The sequence below is a fragment of the Eleginops maclovinus genome, chromosome 7 (genome assembly GCF_036324505.1).
Source record: "Eleginops maclovinus isolate JMC-PN-2008 ecotype Puerto Natales chromosome 7, JC_Emac_rtc_rv5, whole genome shotgun sequence".
Lineage (NCBI taxonomy): Eukaryota > Metazoa > Chordata > Actinopteri > Perciformes > Eleginopidae > Eleginops > Eleginops maclovinus.
This window is the reverse complement of record NC_086355.1, coordinates 21,935,395-21,953,705: the sequence shown is the minus strand read 5'-3', so window position 1 is coordinate 21,953,705 and position 18,311 is coordinate 21,935,395. Positions and strand designations below refer to the sequence as shown.

At 39.5% G+C, this 18,311-nt stretch overlaps 1 protein-coding gene across 1 annotated transcript; it reads left to right on the top strand.

Annotated features, from left to right (window-relative positions):
- The first annotated feature begins 381 nt into the window (after nt 1-381).
- LOC134867469 (uncharacterized) lies at nt 382-8,797 on the top strand. Its single transcript, XM_063888048.1, has 5 exons — nt 382-1,613; nt 1,703-1,852; nt 5,798-5,914; nt 7,106-7,333; nt 8,484-8,797. The coding sequence occupies exons 1-5, from the start codon at nt 1,439-1,441 to the stop codon at nt 8,795-8,797; spliced, it is 984 nt and encodes a 327-aa protein (XP_063744118.1). The 5' UTR covers nt 382-1,438.
- Nucleotides 8,798-18,311: the final 9,514 nt, after the last annotated feature.

The window sequence follows — 18,311 nt, the reverse complement described above, 5'->3', positions numbered from 1 at the left end:
TGTGTGTGTGTGTGTGTGTGTGTGTGTTTCAGCTTCTCTTTTAGCCCCAAGTAAGAGTAAGTAGCATAGTGACATGATGCCTTAAGTGGGATTGTGAGGTAATCTCTAGTCTGACAGCTCCTGTCATCACCTGGTTGTCATGACAATAGCAAATCTGATAAAAAAAAGAGCCCTGCTGCTATGGTTTGGACATATTTATGGACTGTTTATGTGTTTGCTAATGTAAATTTTTTACAGAGGATGGTAACACTCCATAATAAGGGTCCATAATAAATAGCATACTAGTCATTACTTAACCCTTTAATTAACATTTGCAAATTGTTACTAAAATATCTATTTGCCATTACTTAATGTTTTTGTCATCATTAATTAAATATTAGTTATCTGCATAAAATCTGTATGTTAATGTTTTAACAAATAGAAAACAATCTATTAACTAATATTGTATTTTATATTTGTTAATAGTTAACTAAATGTATTTTGGCACTAATTAACAGTTATTTCTTACATTATTAAAATGTTAAATGTGTATATTCAAACTATATGTTAATATAAAAGTTATTGACATATTATTATTTAACTAATTGTTATTAAACTGTTTCTGCCTATCCCAATATGAACCACTCCTCATAGGACCCTTATAATAAAGTTGGTTAAGTAAGGGATAACGGCCGCCGAGAACAGCATTTCGTTCCAGAGGGAGATAAGCTTAATTAGAGTAATATATAGCTATCAGCGTGGGGCCCCTTATAATAAAGTTGGTTAAGGGTTATTAATATATTAGTAATATATAACTATCAGTATTGGGGACCCTTATAATAAAGTTGGTTAAGGGTTATTAATATATTAGTAATATATAACTATCAGTATTGGGGACCCTTATAATAAAGTTGGTTAAGTAGCCACTTAATTAGTTTTAAATTTGTTTTAGTTGATCGGCGACCCTCAATAAGCATTCTAAATGTTCTAGCTAAGCCTGTCATTGTGTATGCTACAGTAGGCTACACAGTGTATGTCTTCAGACCCATCTGCTTGACTGAGAGCGCTATTAGCGCCAATTCTTCCTCGGGGTTATAGGTTAGCGAGACCTAGATTTTTTTTTATCAATACATATTTATTACACAGTCGGAGTACATATGTGGTTATTTTTGACCAGGCATTATGTAATTCTTAAAACTTTTATAAACAACCAAATAAATATGCATAAATATATATAGAGTCTATATATATTATTTTTTTTCAAATGCGCCAATCACAGTTTGGTCTGCATAGGCTACATCTGACTACTCCTGTTGGAAGTCACAGTCAGTCAGTCACTCACTTCACAGAGCTCAAGTTAGTAACAAGCACAAGACAAGACACTTGGCTGAAGTTCACATTGATGCTCTCTTGATTGCGCAAGCCAGGCTGGAAAGTTTATTTGAAAGTGTAGGTAAATATGTCGGCAGGCACCAGATCTGGGAAAGGCTTAAGAAAGAACACAACAGCATTGAAGAACAAAATGCTCCCCTCCGCCTCCGCTGTCATCAACCATCTGTCGTCTGTCATCAACCTTGAAAGCGGTGGTGATGACTCCACAGACATCCCCAACGTCTCTAAATCTTCTAAGGACGGTAAGTTCGAATACCATGACTTATCAGTTCATAAAAAATAAGCTAACTGGTTAGCATTAACACTGGCAACCTGCTTAAAATGTCGACAGGCAACAGATCAGGGAAAGTTCCTAGAAAGAACCAAACAGCAGCGAAGAAGGACAAAACGGTACCAGCCACCTCCACTCAAACATTTGACATCAACCTTGACAGTGGGGATGACTCTACAGATACCCCCCATGTCTCTAATCCGAAGAAAGGTAAGTTCGAGCACGGATATGACCTAGCATTACGTTCATGAAAATAGGCTATGCTAACTGGTTATGGTTAGCACTAACACTAGCAACCTACCAATGTCATTTTATGTTAAGTGTAATAACATATGTCCTTAAAAGTTAAACAAGACTTTTACACATCCTTGTTGATTTTCAAATATCATTTTCTAAAATGGCTTAGTTAACTGTGGATGTTAGCTAAGTCTACCAGTCCTGAAATTTGTTAGCTAACGTTACCAAAGTCATGTAGCATTGCTGATTTGCCAGGTGATGTTTATCTTCACAGTCCTACTTTCAAAAGCAGTTGCAAAGGGGAGAAACAACTTATTTTTTTTATTTATGCTTAATTGAAATTAAAATGAGTGAAACAGAACAACGTGTGTGCGTTCAAATTCGCTAATGCAGGCGAATGTAACAGTTTTTATTTACTTGGAGGTTTTTGACTAACATTAGCAATGAAGGCGAACGGTCAGGGGAGGCACTGTAGCAGCTGGTTCTGTCGTCGGACTGCAAGAGAATATGTGCGCGCAAATGTGACTTGAAGGTGCAATTACAGTGGACGACCACAATTTAAGAGTATTTTTTTGGTTCGCCATTGCTGTTTACAGTTTAAAACGAACATTTATGCATCCCAATAGGCTACATATCAATGCAAGTCACATCTTCAGGATCTTTTAGAAAAGGCATGTTTTGGTTGTTTAGCATGTTCTCTTGTATTAAGGGTATAAGGGGGAAATGCTAATTTGGTTATCTCATCTGTCCACATAGGGCCTATGTGAAAGATTTGTAAATCCCAAATGAACCAAGAGTACAATACTTAAAGGTGCTGTCGGCAGCATTTTTTTAATTCATATTAGCTAGAATTGTCATGGGATTCTGGAAGTAGAATATTAAATAGGCTGTTTAGGAAAAATCCCGAATTCTCTACCTCCCTCTACAAGCCTGTAATCGTGCTTGCAAAAATCGAGCACTCCCGGCTGTTTTAAACCAATCACGTTAGGGGGAAGGAATCGCTACCTGTCAATCACAGCTTGTGCACAAGCTGCTACGCTCGTCTCCAGAGGGGGAGGGGTTTAGGGGGCAGTTGAGTTTGGAGCTTGGTAGAGGTTGGGGGAGGGACCTGAAAGTTGTATCAGTTCGAATTTTCTGACTTTAGCCTCGGAATTTTGAAGACCTGCCGACAGCAGCTTTAAGTTAAACTATATATTTTCTGAAAGTGTATGATCTCTAGATGTGATCTCTAGACGTGTCACAACTTCCTCCATCCATCATAGATTGTGCATAGTTTTCTACTGTATTTCAGTTGTATTAAATGGCTTTAAAACGCAATGATTTTTATGGGACACACATCCGTGGGGTGAAACAGGTAGTCTATCCCAAAATGTTCAATTTTAACATTCAAATTCACATTTGGCATGGCCAAGGATTTGGTTTCATTGAGAGGTGGGCAGGGGGTGTAATCTGGCCCTAGGCCCATTAAAGCCTGGGCCTATGCAAATAACCTGGTCTTGTCATAGTGTATAAAAATGTGTTTTAGTTTTCTGCATGAATTACATTACAGTTTAGTGGCTACTTTCCAACTGAGTTACTACTTACATTTCCAAAATACTCTAAGCTATTCATGAGAATAGCAATATTTTGCTCCAAACAGTATCTTTCATGCAAAAAACTTTCAAAATCTCTGAAATGATGGCTTGATAGACAATGGCCGCATTTCCCAGATTTGTTAAGACGCTCTTAGCGCTAAGACCGTCTTAAGGAGCGCTCTCAACGAATCACAGCTCTCGTAGAGCGCTCCTAAGACGCTCTTAGCGTTAAGAGCTTCTTAACGAATCTGGGAGGTTACATGGCGCTATTCCGACATGCCGCTATTCCGACGTTGATCTCTATTGTCGTAATACCGGCACCTTTTTCACCGTCCGCCGCTATTCCGACATGTCGCTATTCCGACATTGATGCAATATGCTTTTGTTGCATTGCCTTCATTTTTTAAATATATATAGGCTATATATATATATACCATTTCTGTTCTTCATATCCCTTCATATCTGTTAAATCTAAAAAGGAGCTGTCCATGCGTGTGGTTCTGAAATCAGCGACGTAAGACACTTTCCCACGTTACTGCTTTGAAGGGATACACTTTGTAGCCTACATGCCGAGTCACCCAACAGAATTATCTCGCAATAATGTTATCAAAACATGCAGCGACATGTTGGAGCACACGACCCTTGTCTTTTTGTTTTGTTTGTTTTTTTAGTTCCAGAGCGAAGTGTAGGCTGGTGCGCTAAGCGCTGGGGGTGGGGCACAGGCGCACATGAACCTGTTTGCAATTGGCAGGTGCACCTGTGGTGGTCGGCGGCGGATGAGCAAGGTGTGTTTTTAAATGGTGTTTAGCTCATTGTTCGAGAGAGTAGGGTCAGAGCAGGGCTGCTGAGTCTGCCACAAGCTGTCGTGCCGGGACGTGGGCTGTACGTATATCCATTGCGTGCGGACGGTCGCTTTGGGAACTGTGGGTAAGTTGCATTTGGGTATTGCGCGTGTTAGTGTTGAATTAAGACGCACATAGCACTACTACGCTGCTGGCTGCATGGGCACTGTGTTTTATTTTATTTTTCTTCTGAATTGTATTTTAATATGAAATTGTAAAAATAAAACTACCATAACCTTTACTCCTTGGGTCTGTCTTTCCTGAATAGTGTCACTAAGTGTCCAGTAGAACCTGTATGGTCTAAATTTCACCTCTTACAGAAGAGCTGTTGTCGAGTCCAAAAGGTTGGTTGTTTCGGGGCAAAAAAAAAAAAAAAAACTGTGAGGAATTCCAAAAGGCAAGTCTTACAAACCCAGACACAAATTTACAATAGGCCTATTAATCTGAAGTAGTACCGCCTCTTCCCCGTTTTGCACAGGCCTCTTACATTCAATCCATCATTTAAATGGCTTGTTCGTCCACCGCCAGTTCCACGGAGAGAACCCGACTCTCAGCGGCACTTCAGGACTGAAGGCAGGTGCAGTGGATTTATTTCAACACTCAGGTTTTAAATAAACAGACTTAAATCCTGAGACTTTCTCATACAAAAAGCACCAACTTCATGTCGCATTTACAGTCTTGACGGGCGCGTGTGATCATTTCAGAGCTTTGTAAGTTGAATGGATGACTTTCTGCCACAGTCTGACGTGCTGGGACAATTAAATTATTTATTATTTATCATTATTAAATTAGGTGTAATAAGTAGGCCTAACCTAAAAGTCTAGTTCTGTGTGCATTAAACCAGCGCTGTAGCCTGTCGGAAACATTGTTACCAGCTTGCGTTGGCAGTTTGCCAGCGGGATATCGGAGCAGCGCAGGAGGAAAAAAACAAGACAAATAGGCTATTTGGTGTTCTTATTTTCTCATACATTTTTAAGTGGTTGACATAGTCCACATTAAATAGGCTTCCACATTAAATAGGCTACACTAATAGACAGTTGGGGCCTAAATGGCACCCAGCTCACATACCATCGTGAAAATCCGCTCAAATTATATTTAAAAAATAAATTGCTGCGTGTAAGCTACCTCCAGCGCAGTTGCCGTTGGGAGCCTTGTTGGTGTGGAGACTCTATTTTCATGCATATTCTCTGCTGCAATTAAAAATAGTTCATGCTCTTCCATCAGTGTGAATTAGTCATCATGAAGCAATGATCATGAAGCAATGATGCGCTAGGGATGAAGGTGTCGGAATAGCGTTATGTCGGAATAGCGTTATGTCGGAATAGCGGCATGTCGTTACAGTGGTATGTCGTAATAGCGGTATGTCGGAATAGCGCTTGCCCCCCATCTGGGAAACCCGGCCAATGTTGGTGGTATTTGTTACCGGATTTGCTATATAATATAAACAGTCAATTGCTGTGTGTTAGCTGTAAAACCATGCTGAAATGACCTTTTCTTTTTAGACAGGTCACCAACGGTGAAGAATCTCCTCCAAATGGCCAAGATGAGAGAACGGTCTCAAAATAAGAAACTCCAGAAAGTGATAAAGGAGAGAGATGCTCTTCGCAAACAACTGGCATGTAAGGTTCATCAAGCCTACATTTTCAGTGTATGACACAAAAATGTATACAGTCAGTCAAACGTGGTATTCCAAGTAGGAGGTTAAGTGGTACACCTGGGGGGTATTCCTTGTACGTGGTTTAGTGTTTAACCGGATAAAGTTAACTCAGAGTAAGTGGTAAACCTCCTAACAGAAAAACCTGATGGCTGTGTTTTTCTAGGAGAATAAAGCTATAGGGCACTTCTATTAGAAGGTTTACCACTTACTCTGAGTTAACTTTATCAGGTTAAACACTAAACCACGTACGAGGAATACCCCCCTGGTTAGTTAAGTTAGAGGAAGTGGTAAACCTCCTTATAGTAACCTGCTTGCTTTCTGTAGTTAAGAGAATGGAGACCATCATATTTACCACTACCTCTATGTTAGGATTGTGTTCTGTCTTTGCTTTATGTTTTGTTGTTCCCTCCATGTTCTCCTTGTGTTTGTCTTTGTACTTGTGCTTCCTGTGTTTGTGTTTTGACATGTTTCCTAGTGTTTGTTTATTTTTTCCATGTGTTCCTTTGTTTTCATTCTGAGCTCCGCCCCCACCTGTCATCTGTCACTTCCTGGTTTTCTCCTTCACCCAACACACCTGCCTCGTTAGTCACCCTGTTCGTTTCCCTGATTACTTTCTCCTGTGTCTTGTTAATTCCCCTTGTTTAGTCCACCTGTGTCTTGTTGTCTGTCTCCCTGTGTTACTATTTAAGTTCAGTCTGTCCTTTGTTCCCTGTCGTGTCGTCATGTTGTTTCAGTGGTTTTTCCCCAGTAGTCTTGTCAGCGTGTCTTGTTAGGGTGCCTTTGGATTGGTGAGATTCTGTTTTCGGTTCCTTTCTCTGCCTTTCTTCTGTGTTTTGTTTCGGCTGTTTATCTTCTGTGCGTTAACCCTTTTGGATTCTTTGTTTAAACGTTTTTGAAAATAAGTCTTAAGTTTTTTCCCGGTATCTGGTCTGCAATTGGGTCCTTACCTGCCGAACCCTGACACTCTAGCTTCATTTACCTGGTTTGACACTTAACCACCTAATAGTAACACATCCCAGGTCTATGGTTATCTATGTTTTGACTTTCCACAAAATATTACCTTTGTTGGAACAAAAAGGAAGAATGGTATTCTGTGTAAGGCGTCAGCAACATCAGTTTAATCTTTTTGTTATTGTTGTTTTGCAATGTGTAGACCTGTCTAAAGCTGCCAAAGAAGACTCTTCAGAGGAAGACACAGCCTCCTGCTCATCCAACAGTTCTTCAATGAGCCAGTCCTCCTCCTGCTCTTCCTCCTCCTCCTCCTCAGATGATGATGATGATGATAAGATGAGACGAAAGGGCAAGGGCAAGGCCAAACTCAGACTTACGAAGAACAAAAAGAAGATGAAGAAGCACCACAAAGCCGATGTCCGCAAAAGAGGTAAAGATCTAGTAAAATGTTGAATCCATCCTTTATGAAGCAAATTAAATGTTTAAAGGGATACGCCACCATTTGGGGAAATACACAAATTTCTCACCTCCCCTTATCTTGAACAAGAGATCTAGCTTTCTCCAGGTCATTCAGCCTTTCTCTGAGTTTGACCTGAGAGGTTAAAGCGAAACGAGAAGCACACATGTCCGTTAAGTTCTGTGTTCTGTTTTCAGAAGGGTGAGGGTGGGAAATCCTAGAGTTGAGCCCTCGCACGCTGATACAGAAGTTCATTGAAAAGTGACATTATGTGACACTCCCACTTATGCAGACTGGAACTATTCACGTTTGCTCCCATTATAATGTATTATGTTGCTCTACCTTGGTCTGTAACTTTGGTCTGACTAGCTGTAGCCTAGCATAGATCATCTAATCTGATTCAATGTTCTAAAACTGATAGGTCCGGTTCTTGATCATGATTGGCTGAATTGCGTTCGATGCCGGTGTAAAACCCATCTCAAACATACACCTTGACCGCTTTTGGTTCAATAGTAATGTGCTAACACAAAGTGAGTTTAGCTGCGCTTTGATGTTGCATGGCAGCCATTCTGATACAGGAAATATATTTCTTGGCGGAAGAATGATTAGATATGAATACATCGTTACATTTTTCGTTGCTGTGCCATTTCATGAAATCTTGCCGAATAGACGTAGTTACAGTTTTAGAAAAGCAATAAACCACTCGAGTCCGTCGTTTGCACTGATTTCAGAACAGATAAGGGGGGTTTTAGGCACTCCGCTTGCGCGTTGTAAAATCAGTGCAAACGACGGCTTTCGGGGCTTATTGCTTAAATCTATGCTTGGCTGGAGCCAAAAATGCTACCGTCAGACTCAGAATGGCTGGATGAACAGGAGAAGGATAAATCTCAATTACTTAACTCGAGGGAAAGTGGAAAATTGGTGTAATTCCCCAAATGGTGACGTATCCCTTTAATTCTACCCTAACATAAGTGGACAAACTATTTAAAGGAGCTAGGTGGAATTCTGTATTGTCTTGTATGCTGCCACATAATAATACAATAAGCATTTCAACTCTGTTGTGAACACACATTTTTATGTACCGTCCATAATGTAGGTTTTCTTTATGATTTGCTCCTTGCAGCCCGTGGCCCTTTTGAAGTCATTCGAAGATATAAGAAGGTCCTAAAGGCTTACAACCGAGGTTTGAAACTGTCAGCTGCTTGCGCATATGCCGGGGTGAATGAACTGACAGTCAGGTCAACGGCGAGCATTGCCGAGCTTGCAACAGCGTCCCCGGCCGAATTCACGAAGCTCCTTGAGCAAGCCAAACAAGCAAAGCTCAAAGATGTGGCAGTTGTTTGCGAAAATTACATAAAAGGTGATGTCCAGATTCAAACCAAAGTAGGAGACTTAAAAAGTCAATGCCAATTAATTCCATATGGAAAGAGAGCATAATTGGTTTTTTTTTACCCCAGTTTGTGGGGGTTTTTTTTGTGTGTGGTGTGGTACTGTTATACAGAATGTAGATGGCCTGTGTCATTCATTCTGTTTAAGTGGTCGGTGTTCCAGTTTTCCACTTTATAAATAAAGTGTTTTCATCCCCCTTCCCAACTGTGTGTGCTGTGATCAATCATTTCCAGTGTGAGAGACCCAGTGTAAAATATTTGTTGTCTTTAAATATTTGTAAATAATTAATAATTACTGTTCCAACTTTATTATAAGGGTCCCCCATACTGATAGTTATATATTGCTAATATATTAATTAAGCTTAACCAACTTTATTATAAGGGTCCCCCATACTAATAGTTATATATTACTAATATATTAATAACCCTTAACCAACTTTATTATAAGGGTCCCCAATACTGATAGTTATATATTGCTAATATATTAATAACCCTTAACCAACTTTATTATAAGGGTCCCCAATACTGATAGTTATATATTACTAATATATTAATAACCCTTAACCAACTTTATTATAAGGGTCCCCAATACTGATAGTTATATATTACTAATATATTAATAACCCTTAACCAACTTTATTATAAGGGTCCCCAATACTGATAGTTATATATTACTAATATATTAATAACCCTTAACCAACTTTATTATAAGGGTCCCCCATACTGATAGTTATATATTACTAATATATTAATAACCCTTAACCAACTTTATTATAAGGGGCCCCACGCTGATAGCTATATATTACTGATATATTAATTAAGCTTAACCAACTTTATTATAAGGGTCCTATGAGGAGTGGTTCATATTGGGATAGGCAGAAACAGTTTAATAACAGTTAGTTAAATAATAATATGTCAATAACTTTTATATTAACATATAGTTTGTATATAAACATTTAACATTTTAATAATGTAAGAAATAACTGTTAATTAGTGCCAAAAAGACATTTAGTTCACTATTAATACAATATTAGTTAATAGATTGTTTTCTATTTGTTAAAACATTAACAGACAGATTGTATGCAAATAACTAATATTTAATGAATGATGAAAAAAATGTTAAGTAATGGCAAATAGATACTGTAGTAACAATTTTTAAATGTTAATAAAGGGTTAAGTAATGACTAGTATGCTATTTATTATGGACCCTTATTATGGAGTGTTACCCAGAGGATTAACCCTTTAAGACATAACCTTAAAGTGTGGTGGTAACCTTGGAAAAAGAACGTCAGTGTTGTGAAGCAACACAGTCAATTCGTTTTAACAAGAACATTCCTTTGGCAGATGATCTATGGATACGCTGCAGCAGGTGTTTATGGTTTGTTTTTGATGGTTTTGTTGGCCTTCAAATACAGTTAACTGAGCCTTTGACCATCAAAGGGTAGTTTAACCAAATACACTGTTTTAGTTTGTAAATTATGTTTACGGTCAAACTATAAACTGACCATTCTACAATCTACCTTTTCCAAAGAAAACCCAGCAACACTACTGTACTGTAAAAATCTGTAAATATATTTATATAGCTTTTCCCGAGGAGACTTCACCCCTGTATTATGGCAAGCATTAGATATAAAACTATGATCAACTGTCATCAGTATGGACATATTTCTACAGAAGCCAAGAAAGGACAAACTAAACTCTGGATATACATGGGGCCTTTCAATTTACATGATGGATTTCCTACGTGAATTTGGTGGTGCTAATGCACTTGGAGGGCTTTGTAGGTTTTTAAACACACTTGAAAATAGTTGGATGGTTATTCAGTTGGTTGCAATCTTCAACATCACTACTAGAGGCCATTAAATCATACACACTGGATCTTTAAGTCAATATTACTTTAATTAATTGAGGTTGCTCATAAAGTTACAAATTAATCACTTTGTCATTCTCATTTCAAAACTAAGCATTTAGTAAGTATCTTTACAGATAAACATTCACATTTTCCTTATTTGAAGATACCCAATGCACACCAGTGCTAGTGAGCAAGGGTATTAGGCTTGTTAGATGCTACTTAACTATTTCCTAAACAGCGACAGTGCTATAGGCTATGTATGTTAAACTAGTCCTAGTTTAAAGGTCACATATATTGTATTTCAAGAATATATCATAGGTCTCAGATATATACAAAACATGTCTCTGAAGTTTTTTGCTCAAAATACCAAACAGATCATGCAATATAGCATGATAAACCCCTCTGTTTCAGCCTTTTTCCAAAAGGGCTGATTCTGTGTCTGTAGCTTTTTAGTGCCAATGAGCTTCTGCTGGCCACGTCCCTTTGTGGACTTGTTACTGGCTCTCCCGATTCAAAACGTCCACCGACAGAAACGTAGAAAAAAACGCAGACACACAGAGGTGCTGCGGGGGCTTACCGTGGTTGGATTGTTGATAATGCCGTACAGCCCACAAATGAAGTCAAAGATGAATTTCACGTCACGTATGAACCCGAAACCTAACGCACCCATTTTCGGAGCTGCTCTCTCATACTTGGATCAGGAGGGAAATAGAGACAACCTTTCATGCTGAAACTTTCTTAGTTTTGGGAGACATATGTATGTATTAAAGACATTAAAAAGTGCATTTTGCATAATAGGGCACCTTTTTAATGCTTTCTTTGGTGATTTTTGTTTTGTTTTTAAATAAAAAATATGCCAGCACCCCAGAAAATTGTTATTTAAAAAGTAATTTAGCTATAGATACATGTCTGTTGCGTTTGTTGCATAAATCCTGGCTTATTTCAAACAGAGGAATCAAAGTGCCACCTCGTTACATAGAATGCTGATATAATGCTCAAGAGGCAGTTTCTATTAAAAGCTCTTGCTCAGTGACCCTTTGTGAAGCCAAAACATTGGCGGCCTGCCCAACACACAAAACATAGAAGGGAAAGTACTTGTCTTAAGGAGGAAAGCACAACACAGAAGGTATGTTGTGCTTGAGTGCCATGCCACTGGAACAGAGGAGTTGGATTCTAAAAATACCTGCCTCCCACCACACTCGCACTCCCAACATGCAAGAGTCTCTGCACTGAAAGACCTAACAACTTGATGGCAATTACCACAAATTGGTCTTATTTTCTCTAAGTCTTCATAATTTCCAGTCAACTCCAGTAATTCATCAGTTTGTGTGTGTTTGCATCGGGTTAGCCAGCGGAGGAAATGGTTAACGCCCTGCTGCTATTTAAATCCTCAACTATTCCAGGTAGGCCTTAAAACTTTACTTACTTGAACATGCCAAACATTTACCAAAAGTCTCAGCCTGACACCTCTGACCAAGTCATGTGAAAGCAATTAGTGAAAACCAAACACAGACATTTCACGTGTTCAAGTGAGGCCACCCAAACCCATCAGTTATACAAGACTAAGCAGTAAAACCATTACAAGACGATTAAAATTCACTCAGAGTAAATGCAGTTATTTTTTTTACTTAAATTACATTAGTGAGCGGAATAGGCGCAGAAATTATACACCCTGCATGTGTGTGCTCAGTGTTCACAGACCATATGGGACTAACAGTCATAGATTGTGGCTGGGGCTGTGGTTGATAAAACTACTATGCTTTATAACATAATTGTCTCATCTGACAGTGTCCTTTCTTGCAACAGTGTAATGGATGCGTTTGACAGTGGTTTGACCCTTTCCAGGTGGTTTGCATTTGGAGGAGGATCTATTTATAGACCAGTTAAATACGAGCCAGGTGTTGTCAAACAGCCCGGGCAAAGCTGGCCCGCTCTCCAGTGTCATGAGAAGCATGCTGAGAATACACAAGCAAGACATGGACAGCTGGCGGAAAAAAAGCTTTTTGTGAAGAGTTTGGGAACCCATGAACCGAAGACAGGATAACTGAGCTAAAGCTACCAAACTAATTGTGAAAATGGGTTGAATGTAAAAAAGGAGTGCCATACCATTTCAGTGCACATGGAGAATGCATTTTATACTAATGCCAGAAATAACAGATATCAATAAGAACACACAGTGTTTAACATTAAACGCAAATAAGAACAGTTTCTTGCAAAAAAGACCAAACATGCTCTTCACTTTCACACTTTTGATGATGTTTTTATCCCAAAGCGATGACATACACTTTAATAATGTAGATATGTCTAAGGGAGCAATTTTGCTCCATTAGCAGGTACATTTTACCTAAGGACACTTTGATTTGTTGATTGCAGGGGCTAGGGATCAAACCGCTGACCTTTTGATTGGCAGTCAACCATTTATTCACCCCTTCAGCCACATCATTTGTGATTTTATAATAATTTGCCTTAATGAATTGTTTGACAATGTGGAAAACATCCTATTTTTTCATTCTTGTAGGGAGTAGGATAATACCAGTCTCATGTTAACATGGAAAATGAATAGCTACAGCAATAGGATGGTGAACTTAGCTCAGCACAAAGACTCGAAAAAGCTAACTTCACTCAAACCGAAAACAACAAGGTCCACTATAGTGACATCACTATGTGATATAGGTAGGCAAAAGAAAGGGACTTTCATATTCACCAATCACAACAGAGCTGGCCAGCTAACCAATCAGAGCAGACAGGGCTCTGGTTTCAGACAGAGGGTGAAAAGAGGTGCTGCAGCGCAGGCAGTATGAGAAAAATAAAGAGCTTTTTGAACATTAAAGCATGTAAAACTTTCACTGAAGAGGCATGAACCTCAATATTAGCATAATGTGTCCTCCATAAACCACCTATTATAAACCACAAATGCTGTACACAGTAAGCCAGGTCTTTTCAATTTGTTCAGAAGGGGAAATTATCCTTAATAAGGGGTCAGGAAAAATATGGCTTGAGATATGTGCAATCGTGTGAGTAGCTACAGATACAATAAAGTACTACAACAACATAAGAGTGCATACAGTATATTGTATTTAGTAAAAGCATGAAATCAACATTTTACTACGTTTAAATGACATGTTCAGAACTCAGAATAATTTGACCATCACATCAATTTAGGTGCACCCGCAGTGCAATCAAAAAAACAGGCTTGTGTGCTTAGTATAGTAGTACACAACCAAAAATAAAGACTGACAGCATTACATTTCAGTGAAGATCAGCATTTAACCAATGGAAATATGTTTTTATGTTAAAATTGCATCAAGCCTTAATGATCATTGATTAATTTAAAATCAGCTTCTCATAAAGAAAGGCCAAATGGAGCACTCTTTCTTATACTGCACGCAACAGTCATCTGTATATTGTAAACTCTGTCTTGTCTTCATCAATTAAAATTGACATACATACATGAATATATATAAAGCAGTTTGTTATGTATGACCTTTGCATGACAAAAACTTGCTTCATATGTTTTCCTTGGGTTCATAAATGTCTACATACTGAAAAGAAGGCATCAAAGCCACTTGTTTGTATGAAAAGTGGATTACAAATCAAATTTATGATTAAAAACTTGCCAAGTTCAAGCTTAAGCAGACATACTCTAAACAGACTTAGAGAACTGGCTACCTTTGATCCAAGGAAATAAAGTCAATGCCTTCCTGACCACAGATGCCATCCAGTTGGCTGCCCTCTGGTTACAATCTTTCACAACTCTTCATGGCTGCCAACCCACAGGGCTCTGCCTACTTCCATTCTCCACTCCATCACTTTAAATTTGATCCTTTGAGTCTTGATTCAAAACACGTATTGGTCAGTAGTCTGGGTTTTGGTCCACCACATTCAAACACAATCCTTCTCCTGCTGGTGCTTTGCCCCAGCGGTAGACAGGAACAGGAAAACAGAGACAAAATGTCAAAAATGAAATGTGAAAAAGACATATGTGTTAACTCCAAGCCACTTTTAAAGAATTTCTGTTCCTCAAGAACAGATCAAGGAGCAGGAGTTACTGCACATGCAACATTTGCTTTGTTGTTTTCTTTTACAAACCACACGTCTGATCCTCAGCCACGATGGCAGAAAATCCATTCAAGGTTTTCACAGTGCTGCCGTTCTTTCCGCTCTTTTCTTTTTAGGTTACATATCTATTTTAAATTCTTGGGAATGTCCCGTACTGACAAGTTATGTTAAGTTGAAGGACTGAGAATCTGCAGAACTTTGGGGTTTTCGTCAGTTCTTCTTGATAGTTCCCAGTATCATACAAGTATTTTAAATTTGAGACATTTATAACAACAGCCATGAATTATGGACTGTAAAAAATTCAGGTATGACATCCATTCAATACATGTTGTTGACCAGCGTGTGTATTGTTATCAAAGGTATAACCCTAACCCTAACCCGAACCCTAGTCCTGGCTCAGCACTAAAGGTAAAACTGAGTAAAAGTGAAGTATGCATGCACTAAATGCACTGCATCTAGTGGAACATTGTTTCACTGTATTTGGCAGTGCAGATAGATTGAAGTATTTTGGGAAGAGGTACAAGGTACAATAGAGAAAATCATTTCTAGCTGATTTTACTGGATCCAACGTTTTTTGGCATCAATATAGTACACATGAGTGACTTTTTACAGAACTCAGCTTGCTCTATGCCAGACCTGTATTGCATTGTTTTAGAAAAAGGCCCACAGCCCAAGCACCCCTCACTGGTTGCGACAAATGCTGTCAGGTCTCCAATTGGAGAAGATATCCTATATATTAAGGAATAGACACCATGTATTTGAGAATGTATGGAGGGCCTTCATTGATTATGTAAAGGATCTTAATATATCTAAGAGGACCTAAGAGGATTGATAAATTCAGTTCCCGAGACTGTGAAATTGTGTGACTTTTTGTTTTTGCATAATGTTTTCAAAAGCGTACCTTGTATTATACAGATGAAGCATGTTTGTGTCTCATTTTTGTGTTGTTGTATAAAAAAACCCAAATATAACATTGTGGGAGAAGAAAAGCGGTATGCACAGGACTAAAATACATAATATGATTTTTGGAAAGTTTAATTAATGACATGCTTTAAAGAGTCCAACATGCTTTAAAGAGTCCATCATTGTCCCTGTCCCCAAAAAGACAAAACCCATCTGCCTCAATGACTACCGCCCAGTTGCACTCACCTCCATCATCATGAAGTGCTTTGAGCGGTTAGTCAAAACTTTTATCACCTCCTCCCTCCCTGACTCACTGGACCCCCTGCAGTTTGCCTACAGAGCAAACAGGTCCACGGATGATGCCATCTCCCTCACCCTCCACACTGCCCTCTCCCACCTGGACCAGAGGAACACTTATGTGAGAATGCTGTTCATTGACTACAGTTCAGCATTCAACACCATTGTGCCCTCCAAGCTCATCATTAAGCTCAGGGACCTTGGGCTCAACAGCGCCCTCTGTGACTGGATCATGAGCTTCCTGACGGGCAGATCCCAGGCAGTGCGGATGGGGAACATCACATCCTCCACCTTGACCCTCAACACCGGAGCCCCTCAGGGTTGTGTGCTCAGCCCTCTCCTCTACTCCCTGTTCACGCACGACTGCGTGGCCACACACAGCTCCAACACCATCATCAAGTTTGCTGACGACACAACCGTCATCGGCCTGATCACAGACGGCGACGAGACGGCGTACAGAGAGGAGGTCAGAGCCCTGACATCTTGGTGCCAGGACAACAACCTCCATCTCAACGTCAGCAAAACAAAGGAGCTGATTGTGGACTACAGGAAGAGGCAGAGAGAGGCACACACACCCATCACCATCGACGGGAATCCTGTGGAGAGAGTCAGCAGCTTCAGGTTCCTCGGGGTAAACATCAGTGAGGACCTGACATGGACACATCACACCAGGGTCATATCCAAGACGGCTCGACAGCGGCTCTTCTTCCTCCGCAGGCTGCGGAAGTTCAACATGGACTCCAGGATACTCTGCAACTTCTACAGGTGCACCATCGAGAGTATCCTGACTGGCTGCATCACCGCCTGGTATGGCAGTTGCACCGCCCTCAACCGTAAGACTCTACAGAGGGTGGTGAAAACTGCTCAGCACATCACCAGGACGGAGCTGCCATCCATGGAGGACCTCTACACCCAGCGGTGTAGGAAGAAGGCCGGTAGGATATTAAAGGACCCCCATCACCCCAGCAACAATCTGTTCTGTCTGCTGCCGTCTGGCAGACGGTACCGCAGCATCCGGACCAAGACCACCAGACTCAGAGACAGTTTTATACCACAGGCTATAAGACTACTGAACTCCTGAGCTGTGTGAATGTCTACTCACATCTGTTTATAGTACACACATACATATATATATATATTATACACATCTGCCATACATATCTGTTTATAGTACACATATCTATATATTGTACATATCTGCCATATATATCTGCTATACATAATATATGCATCTGTCCATACCTCCTCATTCAACAGTGTAAAGTATTTAAATACTTTCAATGTATTCCACATATGTAAATATTTCACATCCTCAAATCTTTATTGTTGTTACTGTAAATATTCTTCTCTCTTTTTGCACTATTTTATTTATGTTATTTGCACCATGTATGTTGAGTTGTTGGAGGAGCACGCGACATAAGATTTTCATTGCCAACAAATACGCTGTATCTGCTGTGCATATGACAAATAAAACCTTGAAACCTTGAAACCTAAAGTACTTTACGTGCTGACAGCAACATTTTCTGCTCATTCTAGAATGAACCACTTCGTCCTGTAATACCAACCTGGAGTTTATACAGTATAGGAAACTTTAATGTGGGGACATTCCATACTGCCATGAGCAGTTTAATTTGCTGTTGAAATGCATGCTATTGCATCCATCAACACAGATATTCATCAGGTCTGTCTATACATTATGGGTGGTGCGAGCAGCAGACGACAAAACGGTAAGAATTCTGTTCGTTTAACTGTATTTTTCACCTCAAAGCATTCTCTGCCAGTGGCCCAGTCAGCTCTGATTTCCTCGGTTTGGCTGCACTGGGTTCAGCTCTACTGCATTTAAGGCGTGTTGGTCTAACGTCCGTGGCATCAGTTGAGGAATGTGATGAATGCTGCCTGTACCATTCTGACGCTATACTTGCATGATTTGCACCCAGACAATCTGCTCCACCCTGATGCTTGGGATTTAGGCTGATGTTTATACTTAGATGTTTGAAATGTTTCAAGTACCAGAAGCGATACACTACGTATACAGTGCCATTCAAGACATGAAATACATTGTACCTTGAAATTTGATGTTTTTTTCCACGAAAATACAGAACAAAAACTGATTAAATCATGCAAAACAAAAGAAAAAAACACAAGTGAAAATGTATTTGGCTAGAAAAACTACTTGAGCACCATCCAGAGAACATATCTGTAGATGAGTGATGTGAACCTCTTTTTACATGACAAGTCAACCATGCAACTGCTATTACAGGTGCACTACATAGACAAGATTCCAAGCCAAGCTATGTATACGGTTGACAAAAGCAACAGACATGCATTAGGGTGTGAGTTGATTTATCTGATGCAAAAATTGAGGTGTAATACAAGCCTAAATTAATCAACAGGGCTGAAGGTGTTGCATTAGCATCGTGTCATAAACTGCACTTGTTGTTCATTCTCTGAA

Bases quoted from the DNA above. Each gene is read 5' to 3' on its own strand.
- LOC134867469 (XM_063888048.1), top strand. From the start codon at position 1,439: ATGTCGGCAGGCACCAGATCTGGGAAAGGCTTAAGAAAGAACACAACA. The intron at 1,614-1,702 runs GTAAGTTCGAAT...AAATGTCGACAG, and splicing joins CTCTAAATCTTCTAAGGACG to GCAACAGATCAGGGAAAGTT. The intron at 7,334-8,483 runs GTAAAGATCTAG...TGCTCCTTGCAG, and splicing joins AGCCGATGTCCGCAAAAGAG to CCCGTGGCCCTTTTGAAGTC.